We start from the raw sequence: 22419 nt of genomic DNA on the forward strand, positions 1-22419 counted from the left end.
GCTAATTGGCTCTGCTTGAGCCCGAGGAGCAGTGAGTGCTGCCCGCACAGAGCAGAGCTGCACAGGTTTCTGGGTCAGGACCGAGCACCCATCCTGTCTCCAGCCATGCCTCAGAGCTTGGGCTCATTACAGTGACATAAATCACCTTCCTGGCATTGCTCACCAGGACCTCCTGTGCCTACACATCCCCACTGCGATGTCCCCACGCCACACAGCTCACTCTCGGTGCTATGTTCTCCCAAGTACAACATCAGCAAAAACACAGCTTAATTCCATCTCAGTGCCAAGGATGCCTAGGGTGAAGGTTTACACTGGAGCTACGTCAACAATCAGTCACGTACAGCACGACAAGGATATTTCTGAAGAGAATATTGTGGGAAATTAATTTCCACTCAATTGCAGCATAAAGGCGTGACCAGCAACACAGTGGCCTAACACACAAGGCATGCTACTGTCAGATCCCTCGGCCAGCTTCCACGCTCCAGGGAGGGGGGAGAGAGAAACAAGTTGTTTATCTCGTTCTAAGCAGATCTGACTTGAAGGCTGCGCTGCATACCTTGCCAGCTGAGAGATGAGAAGAATGCGCTCTGTCCAACATTCCTGATGTTATCCTGGGGTGAATCAGTGGGACCTTTACCTGCACAGCACAGAGCACGAAAGTTCATTAAACAAATAAATGAATAAAATCAAGCAAAACAGCCCAACACCCATGTAGGTGTGCAAATCAAGTGAGTAAACCTGTGCGGCTCCCACCTGCCAAAGCAAGAGTGTCCTGATGCTCCTGATGAGAGGAGAAGAGAATGGTTGGATTGATGTCTTTTGTTGTGAAGTTCTCCCATGGAGGAGTTAACTCTGTTTGTCTGTCAGTAGGTTGTATTTCTATCTCCAATATAACATGGAAAAGCTGGGGATATTTGTCCGGAGAGTCACAGGCATCCAGTTCAGGTCTAAAAGGGGAAAAGTCAGTCAATTAAAAAGGAACAGATGCTTCTACAAATCTATATCATCTTTCAATATGCACGCACACAGACTTTCATCTGTGAATATTCTCCTTTGGCCTTTTTCAGGCTTTTATGCTCCAGGTTTGATTAATGTTCAGTTTCAAATACTCACTTGGTGAATTTTAATGTGGTTGTTCCCAGGGCTATAAATCCAGTATGAAATTGAATTTGGAATATTTGTGTGTTGGTCATCTGAAAAACAGAATCATACAGCACCATAATGAACAAGTGCTTATGCTCATGAAATTCAAATATTTGTTTGTATTGCACATGCAGATGGTTAAGTCTACCTTATTACCAGTCACTATATAGATTAATGATAACTGCTGTATAAGCTAATTCATTCTGTTTGTTCTACAGAAAGTAGAACTTTCCCTTCTCAAACCCCAGTATTTCCATCTGCCTTAAGTTTTCCTGCTGCCTCGACAGGGGTGTGCCTTCACAGCCTTCGGGAACATGCCCTCATCTCCAGGACCTACTTGGCCTATTTTCACACTGAAATGAAACTGATATCTATTTCCTCTGAATACAGTGGAGCAATGGGTTTGTAGCCCAGGAACATATGAAACCATTTCAATCACAGTAGGAACTGCAGGAAAGCATCACCTTTACAGCAAACAGCACCATTGAGGAGCTAAGAAGAGAAACATTCATCAGTTACCCTGCAACTTGAATATTAAGGTTTCAAACATATTATCAGAAACATTATTGCCTCCCATTCCTTTGATCTGCTCATGTTAAGAGGTCTTTCAGCTATGGAGGAAGTGGTTGCTTAAACCAGCCTGTGGCTATATGATCTTTGACCAGTCAGCACAAACTGCCTCTTATCCCTAACGTTCTAAAAGGTGAAAGCTGTTCTAGAACAAGCAACACCGACACCATCCAGGAGGGATGGCTCAGTCAGTCATACTCACTGAAGCTAAAGAAAAAATATTCTCCCATTTTCTTATAGCTCATAGACAGAGGTTCTGGTGGTGTTTTGCCCTGAATTGATTACCGATGGGTTGGTTTGTATCTTCTACATCATCTGGAAGGATCCTACATCCCATCAATATACACTATAAAGAGACACAGGTGGCATCATGGACTTCCCCAGATGTTCTTTGTTTTCACTTGGCATTGCTTAAATTTATGTTAAGCTTATACTCAGGTAAGGAAGCCTCCTGTATCATGAGTGCCATCTGCATTCTTAGACCCAATATTCAGATATTGCCTCTACCATGCAAGAGAAGTTAAACTCCTACTTTTGCTTGAAGGCGTCCCCCAATGGTTGACCTCATATGGTAGACAGAAACAACAACATCTCCATGGACAGTGGCTCCCAGTGGAATTAGGACTTTCCCTTCTTGCACGCGGTATTCTCTTTGAGGGGACGAGAAGGAAATCCACAGTTAAGCTCCCTTCTGCAATGCCATCGCCACCCAACCCCAACACCAACATCAAAATTACCACCTCGCTGAGGTTGAGTCAACAGAATCACTCTGCTTAGTGTCAGGCTGAGCTGAAACAGAAACACTTCACAGAGGAAAGCAGCACAGCACTGAACTGTCTCAGTGAAGGCACCCAACCGAGATACCTTGCAACTGATCCTGGCAGTTTAACTCAACACTAGGCACCAACCTTCAGTCAATATCTGCACTCCATGCCTGATCAGGCAGCCTGGCAATGACCACGGTGCAGATACATACACCTTACAGCAAAGCCTCCCAAGGATGGCAGGAGAACACAGCAACTCACTTCATTCTCTCATACTCTTGGGATGTGGTCAGGATTCTGGTTTCTCCGCTGAGGATGTCGCAGAAGGGCCGGCACCCATTCCGTTGCTTGTTGAAACAGGGGACTGGGCTGAGGGTGACTGATTTGATAGTAAGTGGCTTGCAATGAGGAATGATGGGCTTGTCTGCTATTAGATCACAAATGTATCCTATGTATCTGCAGGTAGAGAAAGCCATCACTGAAACCTTCATCCCAGGTGACCAGTTTTCATTCTACTTTATGTTCAGATACCATAAGAAGTACTTAGTCATGGATCGTTATTATTCCACACGTAACACTACATCTTCTGTTTGCTCTGACAGGCGGTTTTGCCTCTGCTTCATGAAAATTATAAACGAGACATTTTTACAGTGTAAATACTGCACAGATGAAGCTGGCTTAGGGAGGGGGGTTCACCAAGGCTTGTCAGCTTTCCTGAGCCAGAGCACAAAGTAATATTTGTTTTTATTCCTCCATTACTATTACAACAGTGTGGGTGAAATGGAAGTGGCCATAAACATCAGTTAAGACCTGCCAAAGATAAGTGGAACGGCTAATGCACAGGTACTGCTGATGCTGCAATAGGAGTCCTGCATTTTCACTCTGTTGCCTCCTGCCAGCACCTTCAGGACTGGGTGGACAGGATGGGGCATGCAGCATATGCACCCTTTAGCTCCCATGCATTATTCCATGAAAATAATACAGTAGCACAGGTTGGAAAAGACTTCTGAAGGTCATCTTGTCCAGCTCTGTTCACTGCAGGACCAACTTCAGCACCACATCCAGCCTCACAGTTGGGTTACACTGCTCACAGTGATCCCCAGCCAAGGATCTCGGAAGTCAGAGATCCCACAGCAGCTCTGGACAACTTGCTCCAGTGTCTGATCACTACCTTACCCACTATTTCTGGGGAATAAAGCCAAAATGGAATGCACTTCTCTGCCTAGGAGCTGGGGACACATTATCAAAACGCACACATAACATTTTGCCGGTGTACTCTACCTCCTGTGAGAGGGCCACAGTACAATTCCAGGTCTCTTTGTGTTCAGCAGCTGCATAGCGGGGCCTGGGTTAGAGAAGAGGTGACAGAAACAGAACATCGCGCTGACCAGAACTGCTGAGGCTGCACGGCCATCCTGGTGGGGGGAGCAGGGTGGGGGAAGAAATGCAGAAGTATCAGAGACAGCCTTCTAATTCCACCCAAACAGTCTCCATTCCTCCTTAAGTCATGCAAAATAATTTCTCCATAAATTCTGGTAATTCCTGTCCCACAGGATTTGCCATGCAGAGGTGACCCAGGCCCAGCACTCACCTGAGGTTAACAGGCTGCTTGCCTTTGCAAGTTTAGCCAACTGCCTCTGAAAGGATCTCTTGGGTTCATGTAAATGGAATGGGCTTCTCTGGACTCCTCAGAAGACGTTCAGAAGGACTCACTGCCCTTCACAGCATTATCCTGACACTCATTGCCCAAAGGTCAGTAAAGGAATTTGACTACAGAGCTAAATTTCCAAGACTGGAGCCATCGAGTGCATCACAATCTCTGCCTGAGCCCGATTCATGTCCTGCAACCACAGGCTGCGCTATGTGAGGCAGGAGCTGCCAGACCCAGACGTAAGGTTTGCGCAGTTTGGGAGCAGTCATTTCCTCAGTTCCTTCCAAGTTTACCCTGATGAGGGCTGACAGCCTCCCAGATTTAATTTAGGCTCCAGGAACAGAACAGAACTGTCCTCTTGGGCATTACAGTCAGCATCAAAGGTTGCTTGGGGGTAAACGACAAACTAGGCATGCAGAATGACACCAACCTCACACATCAGACCTACGTGTTCCCATCTTAATGGATCTTTAATGGGGAGTCAGCAGCCCATGGGCTACGGTGCACAGTGTGAGGCAGAAGGCAACTGAGCATCATCAGCCCAGTGGTAGTCACCACATGAGACCTTAACAACCTCAGGTTTATACAGAGCTCTCCTCTATGCATTTGCTTCCCTTTCTATGGGAGTTGGTTTCATCACACTTCTTTTAGAAACCATTGCCATCCTTGCCCACAGACACTTGATCTGCAACATGCAATATGACTTAATGACTCACAGGTCTGAAACTGTGGTTCCTTCCTGCTGTACTTACCATGCAGTGGATGACACACACGTTTTTGGGGTTCTGCTGTAGCCAGTTGTGCATGTTCTTGCAGACAGCATAGAGATTGTGCAGACTGGGTGCCTGTCGTACCGGCCAGCTACATTCAGAGACCTACAGGAATTGCACCATGAGCACAGCCAGCTTCGTAAGAGTATTAAGCACTGCATGCTTTTACAAATGCTTCCTGCCAGCAAACACACTTTTCAGCAACCTAGCTATGGACTTGAAACCCGCTCCACCTCTTCTCATGCATAATTCTGATCCCTGACTTCCATGAACTACAAAGGGACAAACAAAAAGGAATTCTCAGTTAAATAGCACGGTACTGATGGATTGTTATCAGCAATACTTTGTTAACAATTACATTCCAAGTCAGATTATCTTGAACAGACTTCCATGGCACTCCAGTCTCACAGCCACACATTGAGCCCATTAAAAAGCCTTTGGACAACTTGTCCCAAGAAACTATGGCCCTGATTTGTGAAGGATACTGAGCATCTGTTGCTCTCAGCGCAATAGAATTTTCAAGCCCTGTTTGACAGAAATTAGATTGATCAATGGGAAACTTCTGTCCCAGATAAATAAATAAATAAACATGGGATCTGTGTAAGCACAGTTAATGGTACGAGCCAGAAAAATGAATGACTTCTTAGAGCTGAAAACCCACAAACTCTGAAGCATGCCTGGTTACTATTCATCAATGTACCAGCTCTGAGTCATGACACATCTCAAGAACAGTCTCTGCAGTCTCAAACAGCACATCAAATAGCATTCGGCAGACATCCCTGCTTCATCTGGTTTTAATTGAAATGTCTTTATTAGGCTAGAAGAAATTTAAAGGAGAAAAAAGCATTTAAGACAAAGGATTGCTTTTCTCTCTCAGCTGACATTTGGATTCTGCTTGAAAAGAACCAGGGGGCAGGAAGGAGATTGTCTGCAAGAATTACGAGGCCACCAAAAACATTCATTCCATTCTTCAACAGACCTGAAACACCAACGCCATAAGGGAGATATGGGTGCCCCGCAACTATTTTATGTGATCAGGCCAAATTCTCCTCCCGACCCCAAGAACTGCACCACGGTCTTGGCACCATGAGATCTGCTTGCAATCGGATCACCAAAACACCAAATACACATTGCAAGAGGCTGCTAGAATGGATGTGACTGGTGACAGTTCCCTGGACAGGCCTCGCGACAGCACCATCAAGCATCTGGAAAAGCCATGATTGCTTATCAAGTAAATAATACACATTTCCCAACAGTCCACAATTATTTATTTACTTTGTCTGTAATTACACATCTGCCTGCTGGTTGGCAATTAGGAAATTAAAGGCACGTTGTGCAGCATTTCATCTATTTCAAATATAACCTCAGCAACTCTAGTGAAAGGCAACTGCACAGAAAGTAACAGGAGCTCTACTGGAGCTCTGGAAATATGCAGCTAGTGCTTGTTTTATTCCAGCAGTGGGGCTGGAGCAGCCAGGAACGTGACCCTGCAGGGACTCCAAAGCTTGGCTTTGTTTAATGCTAGATTTGAGTTGTATGTTCTCAAACTGCTCACATTTTCTCCAGCAGATGTGAGCTCTCCTACCGGGCAGCAAGCAGAGCAAAGGACAACCAGATCAGAGCTCTGACTGCTTGCATTCCCTCCGCTCTACACTGGGCTGGGCACTCGGGGCTCTGTGTCCCACCTTGGGGCAGAGAATGGCCCCATGGGGCATTTACCATCATCTCCCTCCTGTGCCATGGTGCAATGTGACCCGCTTTGGTCTTAACACACAGGAATTCTAAAGGAGATAGGAATTAAGCCATTCATTTCAAAGAACAAGTGTCTCTCTCAAAACTTCATCTCATCCAAAGCAGAAGATACTCTCCTCGTGACTTCACTTCCTTAATGGCCTGTTAGCATCTTGTTCCCCACTAGAGATGAGGTTCAAATCCATATTTACAATTGTTTTGTGTCACCTCATCTCATGCATTTTGTTCTGCACATTTCATCTTCCTGAGAGATACTTGGAGTCTCTATTTCCTAACTCATCGCCTGAAAGTAGAATGTTTTATTAAGAGATAGATCATTTCCTTCGTGGGTGTGAAGGCAATAGCTTACAAAGCTATTGTATGCCAAGAGTGCCATACAAAGTAGCTGGCAAGTCATAGGAAGGGTAACAAATTCTGGGGGATGGAAAAGTAATGGCCAGGCCAAATGATGTACCAACTGGTATTTGTTTAATGCTGGGCTGTCAAAAGTAAATGTGTCTCCTCCCACCAACACCGATGTACCAAATGCAAGCAAGACTGAAGATTGACAGCCTTTTTAATTAGCCTTTCTTGTTCATTTACTTCACAACTTCATATTTGAAGTCATGACTGCTTACTGATAGCTACTGAGAAATCTGCTTCAAGTGATCAGAGCAATTGCTGAGGATAGATTCAGGTATACCTCAAGCTAACACGAGGCCTGGGACTCTCCCTGACAGAGGGCTCAGTTCAGCAGCTGATGCTGCCTTTTTAGTTGGAGTTAGTGAAAAACAGGAAAAAGAAAATCACTCCTTTGTGGGAGAGGGAAAAAACAGGAAGCTTTCTGAAAAATTAGATCTGATCTTGCATTTCAGCACCAGGATTTTGTAGAGATATCCTCTCAAAGCCATTAATGAAGCACAGCCTTGATCTGTTTCCATATGCCATTCTGGTTTTAGAGAAGGAAAGTGAGACACAGAGTGGAGGTGTATTTTTTAAGTGCCATATGCTACAGAAAAAGCCAAGAATGCACCTTAGATCCAGTTCCCAGCCCCGTGCTTTACATGATAAGTCCTCCTGCTTGACTAAACACAACTGGAGGATTCTTCAACATGAAAACAAACTACCTTCTTTTATCAATCACTTCTTTCAAAGCACTTTTGATAGAAACCTTGCAAGGCCATCTTCAAACTCCTATAAAGCCCACATCCCTGCTCAGATGATCTCACGGGGTAACCCATGGCTATACTCTGCTCCAGGCACTGCCAGCACTTGGCTTTAGGACTCTCAGTAGCGACCCACTGGGGCTCAGAGCACACTGAAGTCCTGCACTGCACATCATACACTTGAGTCTGTGCATTAACAAAGGTGAACTTCAGAAGGAGTAAGTGCATAAGAAACTAAAGAAAGGGTTTACTCCTTATTTCTTTGCTGCAGCTTCTGACAGCAATCGTAGATCTGTTTGAATTGGAAGGTTCCTTTAAAAGGCCATTTGGTCCCTGTCCCCTGGGTTGAACAAGACATCCACAGCTCCATCAGGTGCTCAGAGCCCCATGACCTGACCTTGGGTGTCTGCAGGAATGGGGATCTACCAGTGCAGGAGCCAAGAGCATGCAGGCTCAGCTCAGTGCAATGCCTAACACATCCCTTTAATCCCTGAACTTTCCATCTCTTTAATCCCTGCCACCCTGGGTATCAGCGAAAAGCCAGAAATGACCACAGCAGCTTAAAAACACCTATAATTCCTTTTCCATCTTATTACATTCTACCTCACACAGGACAGACAGGAGCAGGATCTTTTGCCACCTTTCAGTTCCGCCCCCCTTCCCTCCCCTCCCCCTTAATCCCTTGGAAGACACTCACCCTGTTGTGAAACTTGGCACTGCGATAGTACTTGGGTGACAAGTTGAAAACTGTGTAGTGGTCAGGGTGTCTGGAATCCAGAAATGTCCGGACATCTTCGATGTGGTTCCTGAATCCCAGCTCAACGCCTTCAGCCGGAAAAGACATCACTAGAAACGTGAGAAGAATCTGAGCTGAGCGCGCACCATTACGTGCTTATGAACCTCTGAACCCTGAGATGTTACAAGCTTTATTTATCCAGTAGGCAGCACTTACCTATGATTCTTGAGGTAATGTACGAAATATCTAGCTCTCCCTTGGTGTAACTAAAAGGATACAAAGGAGATGGATGTCACACATATATTTACAGAAGACAGCCCATTACAGGAACCAGGAGAATAGGATTTTCCCACTTTTTGATGCAAGGAAGAAAATGATCTTAGAACTGATGACTTGTGCTTCATCTTTATGTTTTAAGCAGATAGCTCACAGTAGACAGTGACCCAGCCTTCCTTTTCAATGGACCCCAAAAAAGTCCCTTTTCCCTTTTGTCATTAATTTTCAGTGCTAGTTTTCAGGAGAAATTTCTAGCAATTAAACACCTCACATATCAAAGTCTCCGAGGAGTTGCATCCATTACATGTCTTTAATTTACTGAAGCCCCACATTCCTCAGCAGATGGTGGAGCACAAAGCACAGAGACCACTGCCAGCTAGAGCTGACCAAAGCAAAGTCACCTCAGCAATTTCTATTGCTCAAGAAGAGGTTTTAGCAAAGGGAACGGTTACATCAGCATGAGGAGTCTCATACAATACGAGCCAGCTTTCAGTGACAAACAACTCATGCAGTGGCTGAGCAGAAGGACCCCACAGGTGTCAACAAAGGAATCAGAGATCGAGTGCCCCACTGCCACTTTGAAGGCCTTTCCCTGATTTCTGGATGTTGATGCTCATTTATTATGAAGATTAGGTATTTACTTTGGTTTCCTGCTTCCTTGAAGCCAAATACCCAACTGGGAGACAGAATTATAGAAGTCATTTGTGATTTTCCCCTCCACCTTCATTAGGTTAGCTGTTGTGCTAGCTCAGATGGCAGCTCAGACTAGCACCCTGCAGCTAGTGATATTGCCCACGTTAGCCAGCCTCAGCTGTACTATACCTGGCAACAGATTGCATGACCTTTGAAGATGTATCTTTCAGAGTATCCTTCAGGTTATCCTTCAGATTGCTGAAGAGCCTCCCTGCTCCTCCTTTCACCATATCCAGCAAGCCTCCCCCATAGCTGGACTCCATGTCCGGTGATGAGGCACCTTCAAATACAACAGAACCAAACCCAACATCACTTGTTTGAAACAAACTCACAGAGCCCACAAACCCATTGCTCCATTTAGACTGAATGTATTCATCGTGCTGTCATGCGCTGAGTAAGGGAAAGGTAGTTTTGCTTACAAAAGTCATGATTTTCCAGAGATTAGAATCACAGGATACAGCTCTGTGTATAGGTAAACTATAGGTAAATAGGATGGACAACCACCAGGCGAGCTCCTTCACTTCTCAACACAGCCCAAAGCTCTTCAGCACATAACCAAGACCAAACCAACAACCACCTCCACAGCGACGAGAAAGAGACATTAGTACATGCCACAGCTCTTCTGTGTAAGTCACAGCTTCCAGTTTCACTGTGGCTGGATGACTGAAGGGTGTCTTATCACCACATGCATAGAGGACCCATGACTATGCATATAGCAGACATCATCAGAGCATTCTCAAGTCACTTAACAGACCGGTTAGATTTTCTTGAGTGGAAGGTGGCAGAAGTTTGGTCTTTGGAGAGAAAAGAAGATAATGAAGGAATAAGATGGATGATTGGATATTCCTACATTTGCAGCATTAATATAGAAATCAGCAAATTGATGGGGAGGAAGCAGAGCAGGGCTCACCTCTTGGTTTTTTTTCAAGCTTCTTCCTCACAGCTTGAAACATCACAAAGCTGCAAAGTCAGTAGGAGACTAACACAGAACAAGAGCCATCTAAATCATGATTTTGATGGACAGAGATGTGGCATTTCTCCTCACAAGGTTGCAATTATACTGGAATAACTATTTCACTCTCTTAACCAAGGCCTGATTCAGCTTCTCCTATTAGACCACTGCTGTGTTAACAGCAAAAATTATTCTTAGGAAAGTAAAGTATAACAAGTTGAATGTGGACTTGAGTAAACATGGTTTTGCTCTATCGTAGAACTGAGTTGTTGGGCACAAACCAGTAAAATAATATTTTTAACTGCTTATTATCTATAAACACAGCTCTTGGCTACCTCAATTACCAGGACTCAACTGTTTGATCTTAGCAAGTTTTGACTACATTACTCTAATTATACATTGTTATCTCATTATTATGTCAGATCAGTCAGAAAGTTAACTGCTGCAACAAGCAACCTATGGAAAGGCATGCCACACACTCTTAGGTAGTTTTAAGAAGCAAGACTGCACCCACTAAGAGCTGCCTTGCACAGAGCACCCAGGACGTCGGAAAACATTTGTCCTGCTTCAGAGCCATGGAACAAGATGTAATGAGAACGTCGTGGCTATTATTAATTACTGCAGCACTCAGAAAAGTGGAAGATTTGTCAAGGTTAAGGCAGGTTGGTGGCACCGACTGTGCTTGTCATATGTTTTACTGAGAGACCTTACAGCTGGAACTGCTTTGGTTGTGTAGAACACCCACTATTGAAGTACCACACTACAAGAAGAAATATTCTAGGGGCACTGAGACTATTAAGGACCATGAAAAATGCTACCTCTAAGAAAGCCCCCATTGATTTACTGCGTAGAGCACCAAACCCACCTAAATGCTGTTCACTCTTTCAAATGCAGAGGGTCGTATCAATAAATATGGAATATACTGGTAAACAGGAGACTCCATTGGTAAAGTGATGCTACTTATTCTCCTGTGTACAAAGGGTGAGTAACGCACAGTGATGCAGTCGTGATCCACGTGCACCTGATGCACATGCAAACTGGGAATGTTGGAGGCAATAGCTTCTCCTCATTATTGCACTCATAAAAAGGTTGAGAGTACCATGCCTGAATCAGAGCAGAAGATGCCCTCTCAAGGCACAGGAACATTTCCTTTCCAAACCACTTCTAAGTATCTACTTTGAGTATGATTAAAGAATAAAATAAAATAAAATAAAAAGGAGTAGCTGATTGGCTTCCAAGTGGAGAACTGATGTTTGATCTCTCTTCAAACACTCAGCTTTTACGTTACTGTGTTAGGAGCCTCGGGGGAGGAGGAAAGAAGTGATGTTCAGAAGGTGCTATCAGTTCTGCAGGTCCACTTTTAAAAGAAAGGGAGAGAGAAAGATGGGAACTGAGAATGAGGAAAGCAGGGACAAAGAGATCAGGGGACCAGTGGGTACTGGACACAGTGTTCTTAGAAATGCTCTCAGAGAGAAACAGAATGGCTTCAAGAATATGGAAAACCTAGAACCTTTATGAAATGAGAATTGCACTCTAAGAGGAAAAACAGCAATTATTTCCAAGTTTACTATATGCATTAGAGTAGAGCTAAATAAGAAATGCAAGCTGTGCTGCATCAGCAACACAAGACAAGTCATGCTCAGCTATTGTGGAGCTACCAAGGAAGCTTACAACATAGCAGTGCTCAGCACAGCACCCCAAGCAGTGATTTGCTTGGGCAAATCAGTCCCTGGTTCAGAGCAGCACCCTCGGTCTTTCTGTTAGCAGCTATGACATGGTCCTTGTTACACAGAGGAGCGAAACAAATAGGTTCAAGGTTCCTCCCAGTAGGCAGCATCTCCTATAAAGCACAAAGATGTGCAAAGGAGTGGCTGGTCCCAGCAGCAGAGCAGAAAGTGTTAATGCATTAGCACACAGATCTGACAGCATATGCAGAAACCCACGAGAACAGCCAAAAAATCTGATTAAAAAGGAAAAAAAAAAGCCAGCCTGCTCCTGGAGATTTTGCTGAATAGCACATTTCTGTGCTAAGTCCCTCCTGTGAACAGGGATCTTCAGTGCTCCCACAGACCCTTCTGAAGGACAGCACAGGCAGGAGCTGTGGGGCAGGAGCACCTGGACAGGCAGAGCCCTGGATTTCAGTGCTGCAATCGAGTCAAGTCATCCTTGTCTGCCACAGGAAAGAGCTGGTCATCCCTTGTAGCCCAGACAGCTCTGGAGGTCAGCACCATTTGGGTAGGACATGATTTGGTGGCAGCTCTCCCCAGCTTTCAGCTTGTTAGCACACAGCAGCTCAGTTAACTCCAGCAGTGTGTTAGTTGCTGTCTAGAAGTCTTGTTACAGAGAATTACTTTTGATGCATGAGATGCATCTTGCTCCTTATGCAGCAAGAACTCTCTATTAACCCAGTTTTGGGACATTCCCTGGCAGGCTCCAGAGACATGCCTGTGACCTGTATTCATGGCACAGGTTTCAGAGGGATCACTTGCTAACTGCAGCATTTTCATTTCCCGATGAAGGAATGGTTCACGTTGGGCTTTTACTGTAGCACAGCGCACCTGAGGTGGTGCAGTGCATAGGCTGGCTCTCGTTGGCTGGTTGGGGATGGGAGAGATCATCTCTGCATGATGTGCTTTGGGCCAATGGAGCGTTGTGGGAGCGAGACAACTTCATAGAATCATAGAACCATGGAATGAGTTGGGCTGGAAGGGCCCAAAGGGTTACAGCTGAAGCTCCCTGCTCTGAGCCAATGCCTCTCCCACTGCTTGGAGTTCAGGATTAACCTGCAGCAGCCACCACCAAAGCACCAGTCTGCTGCACCTCCTGCAGAGCTCTAGCACGTTGTACAGCAGCGTTCTGCCACAGCCCCCTCTCATCAGCAGCCACTGGGAGGGCTTCCACCCATCTGGACAGACTGCAGCTGAAGGAGCTGCTGCACAGCACCAGCCTCATGCAGTATGGATGGGAGTTGGAGAGCACCGCTATTTTAATTAAAGCACTTCAGATCTCTCCTCGCCCTCCAGATAATTTCAGAGCATCAGGAAAAGGATGCGCTGTGCAGAAGAACTTCTTCCAGCACGAACAGCCAGAACACCACAGCAGCTGCTGCATCAGGAGAGACTGACTCCCACCAAGAGACCCTCTGCAATCTGTTTGCCCTCAGCACAACAAAACCAGCAACAGGAATCTATTAGCTGCGTTACAGAGCTAACCTGCATACAGCAGACAGCTGACGGATGGCACTGCATTGCTCACTTCCCTGTTAGGGAAGCTTTTCCTGCAAGAATTGCACACTGGGAACGTATGGTGGGTTTCCGAGCACCAGACCCCCCCCAGCAACCCACACTGCTAAGAGCCACAGGCTGTGACTTCCAGCCCCGCCGGGAATCGAGCCGACATTTAAGAGGCATTTAAGGCTCTGTCAGTAGGTGCTGATGAAGCAATACTTGGCTTGGGAGCGGGAGGTGAAAGCAAGATGTCTGCAAATGGAGGATCAGGCAGCTAAGTGCTTCGTGTCGTAGGTTACTTAGTAAGAGTAAACAAACCCTTTCTGCATGCCAAGGGCAGACAAAATGCAGACATGAAACCACAGGAAAGAAAGCAGGTTCACCTCAGCCTGCCCATGCTATGCAACACGATCTCCAAGGTCATACTCCTTTTACTCAGGGAGCTACTGCCCGTGCTTCCTTTAGAAACACAGAACCATTGAGGTTGGAAAAGCTCTCCACGCTCCCAAAGCCCACCCCCCATGCCCACATCCCTCAGTGCCACATCCTCATGGCTCTGGGACACACCCAGGGACAGTGAACCCCCACCACCTGAGCAGACAGTGCCAGTGCTGACCGCTCTCTGGAATAAGAAGCATCTCCCAGTATTCAACCTGACCCTCCCCTGGCACAATCCAAACCATGGACCAAGGTCTGTTTCAACCCAAACCATTCCATAATCCACTCATCTCTCCTTCAAGCCAGCGCAACGGGGACAGCTTTGGGAACATCAGATGCTCTTCTGAGTTCTGCTTCCATGGAGAGCCTGACCCTGTGCTGCAATGAAGCATGTAGTTACCTCATACACAGCCCCCTGGAATCACTGAGCCCTCTCCCTGCGGCTGGGGCTGTGTGTTGTTCCTCCCAGATGGAGTGGGGCACAGTGGGAAGCCAGAGATGCAGTGTGGGCACCCTGAGCTGGGCAGAAAGGGCCCTTGTAAAGGCTCCCATCTGAGAGAGGCTGAGATGCAGTTGTTGTGGCTTCAGCAACAATGCTCAAATTGTTGTGGCTTCTTTTTTTTATTATTATTTTTATGGAGCACCCAGCAAAACACGACGCTGTTTTGCTCACGTTCATCCCTCAGCAAAGCTGCCTAGGGCAGGATGTGTTTTACACCAGAATTAGGGGACACCAACCCAGGCTCCATTGGGTGTAGGGGCATCACACTGCCCCCACCCCCATGCTCAGCATGAGGACTGTCATCACTGTGCAGACATTACTGCAAGAGTTTCATTTCAAGGGAGAAGTGGCAAGTCTGTACCTGAGGCAGAAGGCTCCTTGGCATCCAATGACAATCAGTATCATTTAGGACGGAGTGCTTCACTTGCCAGCTGTGTTTTTGAAAAGCACAGCCCCCAAGCCCTCAGCCACCTTCCCTACTCCTCCCACCAATGTAAGCATTGAAGCACAGACCCCGAAGCATCCCTGCTCTCACACCCACCCCGAACACAGAGAGCCAGGGCTGCCCCACCTTTACCAAAGGAACTGTGTGTGTTGCCAGGGAGCTAGAGAGGGCTGGGAGAGAGCAGCAGGGCACAGACATCCATCAGCACCAGGAAGGAGGGCAATGCTGCCTGCACAACCCCTGGGGAAGCTCCTCTGTCGCAGAGGCCCTGAAGAAGGATGCTCTTGCTAATATTTGGCTACCAGCCTCTTCCACCCCCCTCCTCGTGTGCTGCCCCAGATTCCTGCTCGCATTACATTCCCTCCCACATTAGCACAGGTATCTTAAAACTCAAGTGTCATCTGCAAAACCCAACAGCAACACTCGCACTGTGAGTGCACAAGCATGGCAGCGAAGCTGAGAGAGGATGGGCTGTGGGACTGAGGTATCTTAATAATTGATTCGAGTGAGGGAAGAGTTGCTTGTGGTGGCCGTTCCCTTTATTTGTTTCTACACTTACTGCAGCTTTCCTGCAGTTCTCTGGCAATACACCCATGCAGACCTTCAGCCCAGAGGTGTCCATGGACAGGGAGGAGGCTATGGGAGGTGTCCCCCACAGCAGGAGTGGGACTGGGTGGGCTTTAAGGGCCCTTCCAACCCAATCACGTTGTGAGTCTATGAACCACGAGGCTCCTAGAGGAGATGCTTTGAGTGGTTCTGGGTTTGGGCTTTGTTACAAGGGATCTCTGGCATGGGGACATTGCAGTGTATTTCTGCTGACGTTGGGTAGTATGTCCATTGGTGCCTCCCCATCAGGGTTGCAAAAAAAAGCTGCATTCCTTCTCCCACAAACACCACATCCCTTTCAGTGTTCAGTTTGCTGTGCATGGGCTGGGATGGGGTCATCAGCCACAGCAGGGAAGCACTCAGAGCCCTGGGCTGCCCAGAGCAGGGAGGGAGCCCAGGAGCTCCTGTGTCCTTCTGGGACTAACAGAGCAGGAGCACAAAGCTTGCTGTTTTAAGGTTTATTGGAGAATGCCCAAATGTAAACTTCACAGATATTTTAAGAATTAAGTTATTTCTGCTGTTGCTTGAGAAATTAACGAATACTGCCCATACCGTTAACAAAGCAATATGTAAGACTACTGTTTTGTCAGATAAAAGAGTAGTGATGGTGGGAGGGGAAAGAATATCCCCTCCTCGGGATTTTCTCCCCATTTTTCACACAGTTCCCCTTCTTTGTGGAAGTTATACTACAGTGACCAAATGCATTCAAGGCTGGAACGCTGACATGTCGGCACAACTGTGAAACTGCTCTTCAAAGCCAATTGATGTTCTCCCTCTGCCCAAAGGAAAAAAAAAAAAGAGAAAAAGGAGAAAAAAAAAGCACAAAACCATTCAAGTGCCCCAAACATACAACCAAACAAAGGCACCATTAAGCTGAACCTCCATGTTCGAAAACGCGGGGAGAAAAGAAGACAAGACAACATTGTCAGCGCCGGCCTTTGTCCCCATGCCAGTGACATGGAGATGTCTCTCTCCTGACTCAGTGAAAAGTAATCACCAATGTGCAAGAGGTCAGGTCTGCAGGTGTGAAGCAGCCAGAGAAACCTCGACTGGGACACCAGCAATTGATGTAAAACGTTTTCTTTTGCAGTTATGCTGCCCGAGGAAGTTTGCAGCATGAGCTGGGCTATCCGGAGTGCCCCAAAGCCATTTTGTCATCAGGGAGTTTGTAAACATCCCAGAGGGGCACAGAAAGGCCTGGCTCCTTTTTTAACACATTTCATCTCCCCGCATTTCCTAGAGCCCCCTCCTCCTCTTCCAGCATGCAGCAAGCTGCTAAGCAAGCACGACTGAATGCCACAACAAAGCCAAAATCGATTGAGTCTCCACTGCTGGATTCTTCCGAGTGCTTTCAGAAATTAACAGGTTAAAATGACAAAGGGAGAACCACACAGATGCTCTTCCTGGGATTCTGGTTTTGGAATTGCAGCGTTTTGTGTCCAGCCAGCACAGCCCTCCCTTCGCCTCTCCCCCATCCCCAAACCCTGCAGCTTTTGAGAAGGAGTGTGCTGCAGTGCATGGGTCCATCAGGAAGTGGACCTAGGGTCCGTGACCCTGATCCTACACAGCACCCAGCACATGTGATGGGGCTGTGGGAAACTGCATCAGGAGCTGAGTGCTCGGCAGCCACAGGAACACACTGAAGTTGCACAGAGCATTACTGCCTCACTGAACTTAAACATAAGATGCCTGGAGCATCTCCCACGTGGGGAAAGGCTGAGTAACCCGGGTCTGCTCAGCCTGGAGAGGAGAAGACTGAGGGGGGATCCTGATAAGTGTATATAAATTACTAAAGTGAGGTGGGATGCAAATGGATGAGGCCAGGCTCTTCTCGGTGGTGCATAGCAACAGGATGAGGAGAGATGGCCTAAAGCACAAACACTGAAAGTTCCATACTAACACAAGGAAGATCTTCTTTATTGTAGGGGTGACAGCACTGGGACAGGCTGCTCAGAGAGGTGGAGAGGCAGAGTCTCCTTCTGTGGAGATATTCAAGACCTGCCTGGATGCTCACCTGTGTGACAGTGCCGTGAGCTCTCACGCCATGAATGAGCCAAAAGCAAATAAAGAAAAAAAAGCAACATGGGGCCATTTTCTCAGCTCACATGAGTTTGTGTCATTGCAGCCCCAGCAGGTGTAGCTGCACAAATTAAACCAACCCATGATTTGCCCCAGAGCCATCAGCACTTTGCCTCCAGCACAGTTCCTCACCAGCCAGACTTCCACCTCCCAGTCACTGTGGTAACAGAGGCAGCAGCTGCTTTGCCACACACAAAACTCATCTACAACCAGAAGGAAAAATAACACAACAGAACCTCTGGAAAGTATGGGAGGTCAGGTGTGAGGGATGCACAGAATGAGCTCTGGTTGGGCCAGGGTGCCCCAAGGACTGTGCTGCTGCTCAGTGCCCTGCCACCCCCATCACACATCACTGCCACGTCCACCACACCTCACTGCCACCACCACCAGGTTGCCAAGACCTCCTCCTCTGTGTCCCACATCTCTGCTCCTGGCTGGAATACTCTCTGCTGCTGCCCAGCAGGTGAAGTTAGACCTTGTCACCACCAGCAGAAGACTCCCAAATATTCCCTTTGAATATATTCTCTTTTCATTTAAGAAAGATGTTGTGTTTTGTCTTTTTTTCTTGCTTCCTTTCTAGAAAGCCAAAACCACAGCCATCTTATTGCCCCATCTTTCCCTTCTACTGCTACCTCATCTCCCCCAGAATGACACATCTTCACACAGCATTAGAGATGAACTGCCCCACAGTTCAATTACCTGAAAAACAGAAGCCAAAAGCACACCTGACGGGTGGATATGGCTCTTGAAGCTTTTACAATTTCATCCCTGGCAAAGAAAAATGTCTTTGCTATGAGCTGATAATTTGTCATTTATCAGCAGCCAGTGTTTAAATGAACAAGGCAGATACAAGCTGGGAATACACATTTAAAACAGAGCATTACACTCCGTTCTTAAACTTCATGTGAAGATTTAGATACCCTCCAAAAAATGTATTTGTATGCACAATGTACAAATTTAGCAGATTTACCAAAAAAACCTTCTCTAAACTCAACTCAAAAGCCACACAACCAGGCCTGAGGTTCATCACTGCCTGGAGCATGGCTGTAAGATTGGGGCAGACAGAGAGGCACTGCCGTGGGTGTCAAGTGCACAAAGCAGGTCCCTTAACCACGGCCCTCCCAGCCCTGTGTATTTAAGGGCAGTGTATCCCAGGAGCGGAGGGCGTCAGTACAATTAGCACTCTGGGATGTCTTTGTATTCGCAGCTAAACTGGTGGAATGGGCGAATATTGCACAGAAGCCGTAAATAAAGGTATTGTCTGGCTATCCACAAATACCTCTTTTTGGCTCAGCAGGGAGCGGCATGGCTTGAAGAAACAGAACGGAGCGACTGCAGCAGCGATGCTGAAATAACACTGCTGACACCACACAAAAGCCACGAGTTGACGTGAGCCCACGCCTGGCTGGGGGTGAGCGGTTCTGAAAGTTCTAGGAAACTCATTCAGATAATTGCCTTAATGACAGAGGTTAAACCGACCACAATCTCTAACCAGCACAGCGGATATGCCGGTGTATGGATCCACAGCTGTAACAAAGCAGCCTGATGAGAGTAAGAATCTACCAACACACGCTATTATTGCAAGCTACCGTAGCAAAGATATCATAGCTGCAAACTAAAATGAAGTTCTGAAGTCCAGGAGTGAAAAAAAGTCAAAAAACAGAACAAAACAAAAAACAAAGCCTCAAGAACAACTCTAGAAAGCACCTTTACAGAGCAGTGAGAAAGAGGAAAACATTACTCTCATTATATCAGCAAAAATGTGAAAAGAATACAAGGCAAGGCTCTCCGCACCCAAGTCCAGACATGGGTCAGGAGGACTTGTTTCCATCTGGAGGAGGTTACCACATTAAAACAAAGGCAATGAATGGAATGCTTCTGAGTGCCCCAGGCCCACGCCTTTCTTTCATGGAGCAGTGCAGGTATCTCTGCGACACGGCTCCATTACGATGGGCTGACTCAGGGTTGGTCCCCAAAGACTGAACAAGGCATTTCCCTGCCCAGGTTTGGCCTTTGAAAGCTCCCTGCGTGGGCTGTAGGTGTTTGTGGGGATGGGCACCTCAGAGCAACCAGAAGCAGAGCGGCTCCTGCCAGTGGCTCACTGAGAAGCTATCGGATGAGTATTCCCAAAGGCTGACGACCCAGACAAATTTGGACCTGCGATTCAGAGCTGAAGAGCTCTCTATCCCATTACCCATCCCAAAGACCATCTGGTCCCCCGCAGCCCAATTAAATAAAAACACTGCACGCACCGCATCCTCCAGCACAATTAACACACCTCGGTCAGACGATGCTTTTTTTGGGGCAAGGGAAAGAAAACCGATGACTCTGGGAAATAGGTCAGTCGGTCGCACCCGGGCGAAAGAACCCCAACAACCCTCCATCCCTTCTACCTTCCAAAGAACCATTTCCTCCAGCGAGGACGAAACCGAGAGGAACCCACGAGCTGGTTTCACACAGCACCCCGACCTGGAAGGGCTCTGCAACACCATCTTCTCCTTCCACCCACCCCGACCACCCCCCCAGCAGCGCCGCGGGGCCGGGACAAAGCGCTGCCATTGTCCCCGTGGCCATTGTCCCCACGCGCGGCCCTTACCGGAGCTGTCCATGGTGCTGCCGTCGGCGCGGTGCTGCTGCTGCTGCTGCTGCCGCGCGGGGCTCCGGCCGCCCGCCCCCACCGCGCCGGGCCCACCGCCGCCTCCTTCAGCGCCGCTCTCCACCAGCTGCAAAGATTCATAGCCGTCACCTCCGGGTTTCTTGCGGTAGCCTCCGAGCAGGCTCATAGGGGCGAGGCGGGCGGGCAGCCTGCCGTGCCGCCGCGGGCAGGACGGAAGATGAGCGCTCCGGCCGCCCCGAGGGGAGGGACGGGGAGGGACGGGGCGGCCGCTGAGCTCTGCCCGCCCTCACCAGGCCCGGAAGCAGTCGGAGCGGCGCGCCCGCGATCCGCGTTCCCGCGGAGGGAAAGCGCTGTGAGGAAAATGGTGCGGCGGCGCTGCCCGCCCCCGGCGCGACCCCTGAGCTCGGAGGGGGAGGGTGTAGAGCTGCCGCGAGGGGCTTGAAATAGGATCAGCGGGTGGGCTGGAAGGGACCTCAGACGCATCCGCTCCCGGCTTCTGCCATGGACAGCTCCCGCAGCTCCATCCGTGGCCTTGGGCACCTCCAGAGACGGAAGACCCACAGATCCGTAGGCGGCAGTGTCAGGGCCACACCACCCTCATGGCAAAGCGTTTCTAACTAACGGACAACCTAAATCTCCCCTCTGATAGTTCAAAGCCATTCAGAGAAACACGGGGGTTGGAAGGGACTTCTGGAGATGTCCCAGTCCGATTCTCCCTGGGCAGCTCTGCCACCTCAGAGCAATGAATTTTTTCCCCAGTGTTCAGACAGAACCTCCTATGTTCCAGTTTGTGTCCCCTGTCCCGTTGCTGGGCACCACTGAGCAGAGCCCGGCCCTGTCCACTTGACCCCCACCATTAAACATTGATCAGCACTGATCAGATCCCCCTCAGCCTTCTCTTTTCTGGGCTCTCAGCCTGTCCCCGTCACGAGGTGCTCCAGGCCCCCACCATCTCTGCACCCTCCGCTGGGCTCTCCCAGCAGTTCCCTGTCTGCCCTGAACTGGGCAGCTCTGCACTGGGTGCAGTGCTCCAGCTGTGCCCTCCCCAGGGCAGAGAAGAGGAGGGGGGCACCTCTCTCCCCTGCTGGCCACACTCTGGGCAAAGCACCCCAGGTCCCACAGTGCCTTCTTGGCCACCAGGGCACACTGCTGCCTCACAGCCAACCATTGGTATGGGAAGTCAACCAGCTCCCTCTCCACAGAGTCCCTTTCCAGCAAGCCAGCTGCTAACCTGTAACATTCCGCTCATCCTATTGCTCTCAGACACCTGAAACCCTCCCAGTGCTCTGCTTAAAAGAGTAGCATGGGCTTGCTCTGAGAGCAATAATCAGAAGTTGACATACTGCTGACACTTGGCTTACGCTCTCCTCTTGCCCTCTGCAGGGCAGTGGGCATCTGGCACAGCCGGACCTCATCGCGTGTCTCTGTTTATGTAACTCCAGCAATTTTACATCGCACTGCAAACAAGGTACAGCTGTGACCCAGAATTTTCACAGGAAAAAAAAACCAACAAACAAGCAGATTTCCAAGCAAACAAACTAAAATGAGTTAACCTGACAGAAGCAGCTCGTGGAAGCAGCCTGAGTTGGAGTTTGCTGCCCTCTCCTCACCGGGCTGTTACACACTGCTGTTTGTGTGCTCCCCTCCCTTACGTCGCCTGTTTGCAGCACCTTAGCACAGCAAAAACGAAGTGACTTTCAAAAGTGTGAGCCAAGACAGAAAAAAAAAAAAAAATAAAGCCCAACAATAAGAGCCAGGGAAACAGCTGCTACGAATAACTCATCAACATCCCTAAGGTTTATTGAGTCCTGGCTAACGATGCTACCTGGCTATCCAGGTATGCTTATCCTGTGTGAATGGTGATGCTGGTGGGTGCTGTAGGAACACGCCGTGCTAGGGAGGGCTGTGCCTTGCTAAAGGTGAGAGCTCCATCCCCACTGCTGACCTCCCAAGGGCAATTTGTTGCCCAGCCCCCAACCCTGTGCTGCTGGCTGGGCTGTGGCTCTCCTGGGCAAAAGTCAGTGTTAGTAGCTGTAATCAAGCACCAAATATC

General features: G+C 48.1%; 1 protein-coding gene across 2 annotated transcripts in view; it reads right to left on the reverse strand.

The window, feature by feature from the left end:
- The window catches only part of DNAJC6 (DnaJ heat shock protein family (Hsp40) member C6), a 37557-nt gene that overhangs the window by 10089 nt on the left and 5049 nt on the right, over positions 1-22419 (reverse strand). Inside the window, exons 2-12 of one of the 2 annotated variants that reach the window (XM_065737317.1) lie at positions 20346-20472; positions 9630-9780; positions 8748-8797; positions 8493-8641; positions 4881-5003; positions 3759-3892; positions 2739-2933; positions 2246-2363; positions 1114-1193; positions 754-947; positions 557-637 (exon numbers count right to left, since the gene is read on the reverse strand). In XM_065737317.1, coding sequence (XP_065593389.1) covers positions 557-637; positions 754-947; positions 1114-1193; positions 2246-2363; positions 2739-2933; positions 3759-3892; positions 4881-5003; positions 8493-8641; positions 8748-8797; positions 9630-9780; positions 20346-20358 — 1288 coding nt within the window. In that variant the 5' untranslated portion in view covers positions 20359-20472. Of the gene's footprint in view, positions 1-556; positions 638-753; positions 948-1113; positions 1194-2245; positions 2364-2738; positions 2934-3758; positions 3893-4880; positions 5004-8492; positions 8642-8747; positions 8798-9629; positions 9781-20345; positions 20533-22419 lie in introns of those variants that run through there. The other variant, XM_065737306.1, reaches the window with a different exon arrangement.

This window comes from Cyrtonyx montezumae, unplaced genomic scaffold, assembly GCF_038088225.1.
Source record: "Cyrtonyx montezumae isolate F1298 unplaced genomic scaffold, pur_monq_1.0 scaffold_1, whole genome shotgun sequence".
Lineage (NCBI taxonomy): Eukaryota > Metazoa > Chordata > Aves > Galliformes > Odontophoridae > Cyrtonyx > Cyrtonyx montezumae.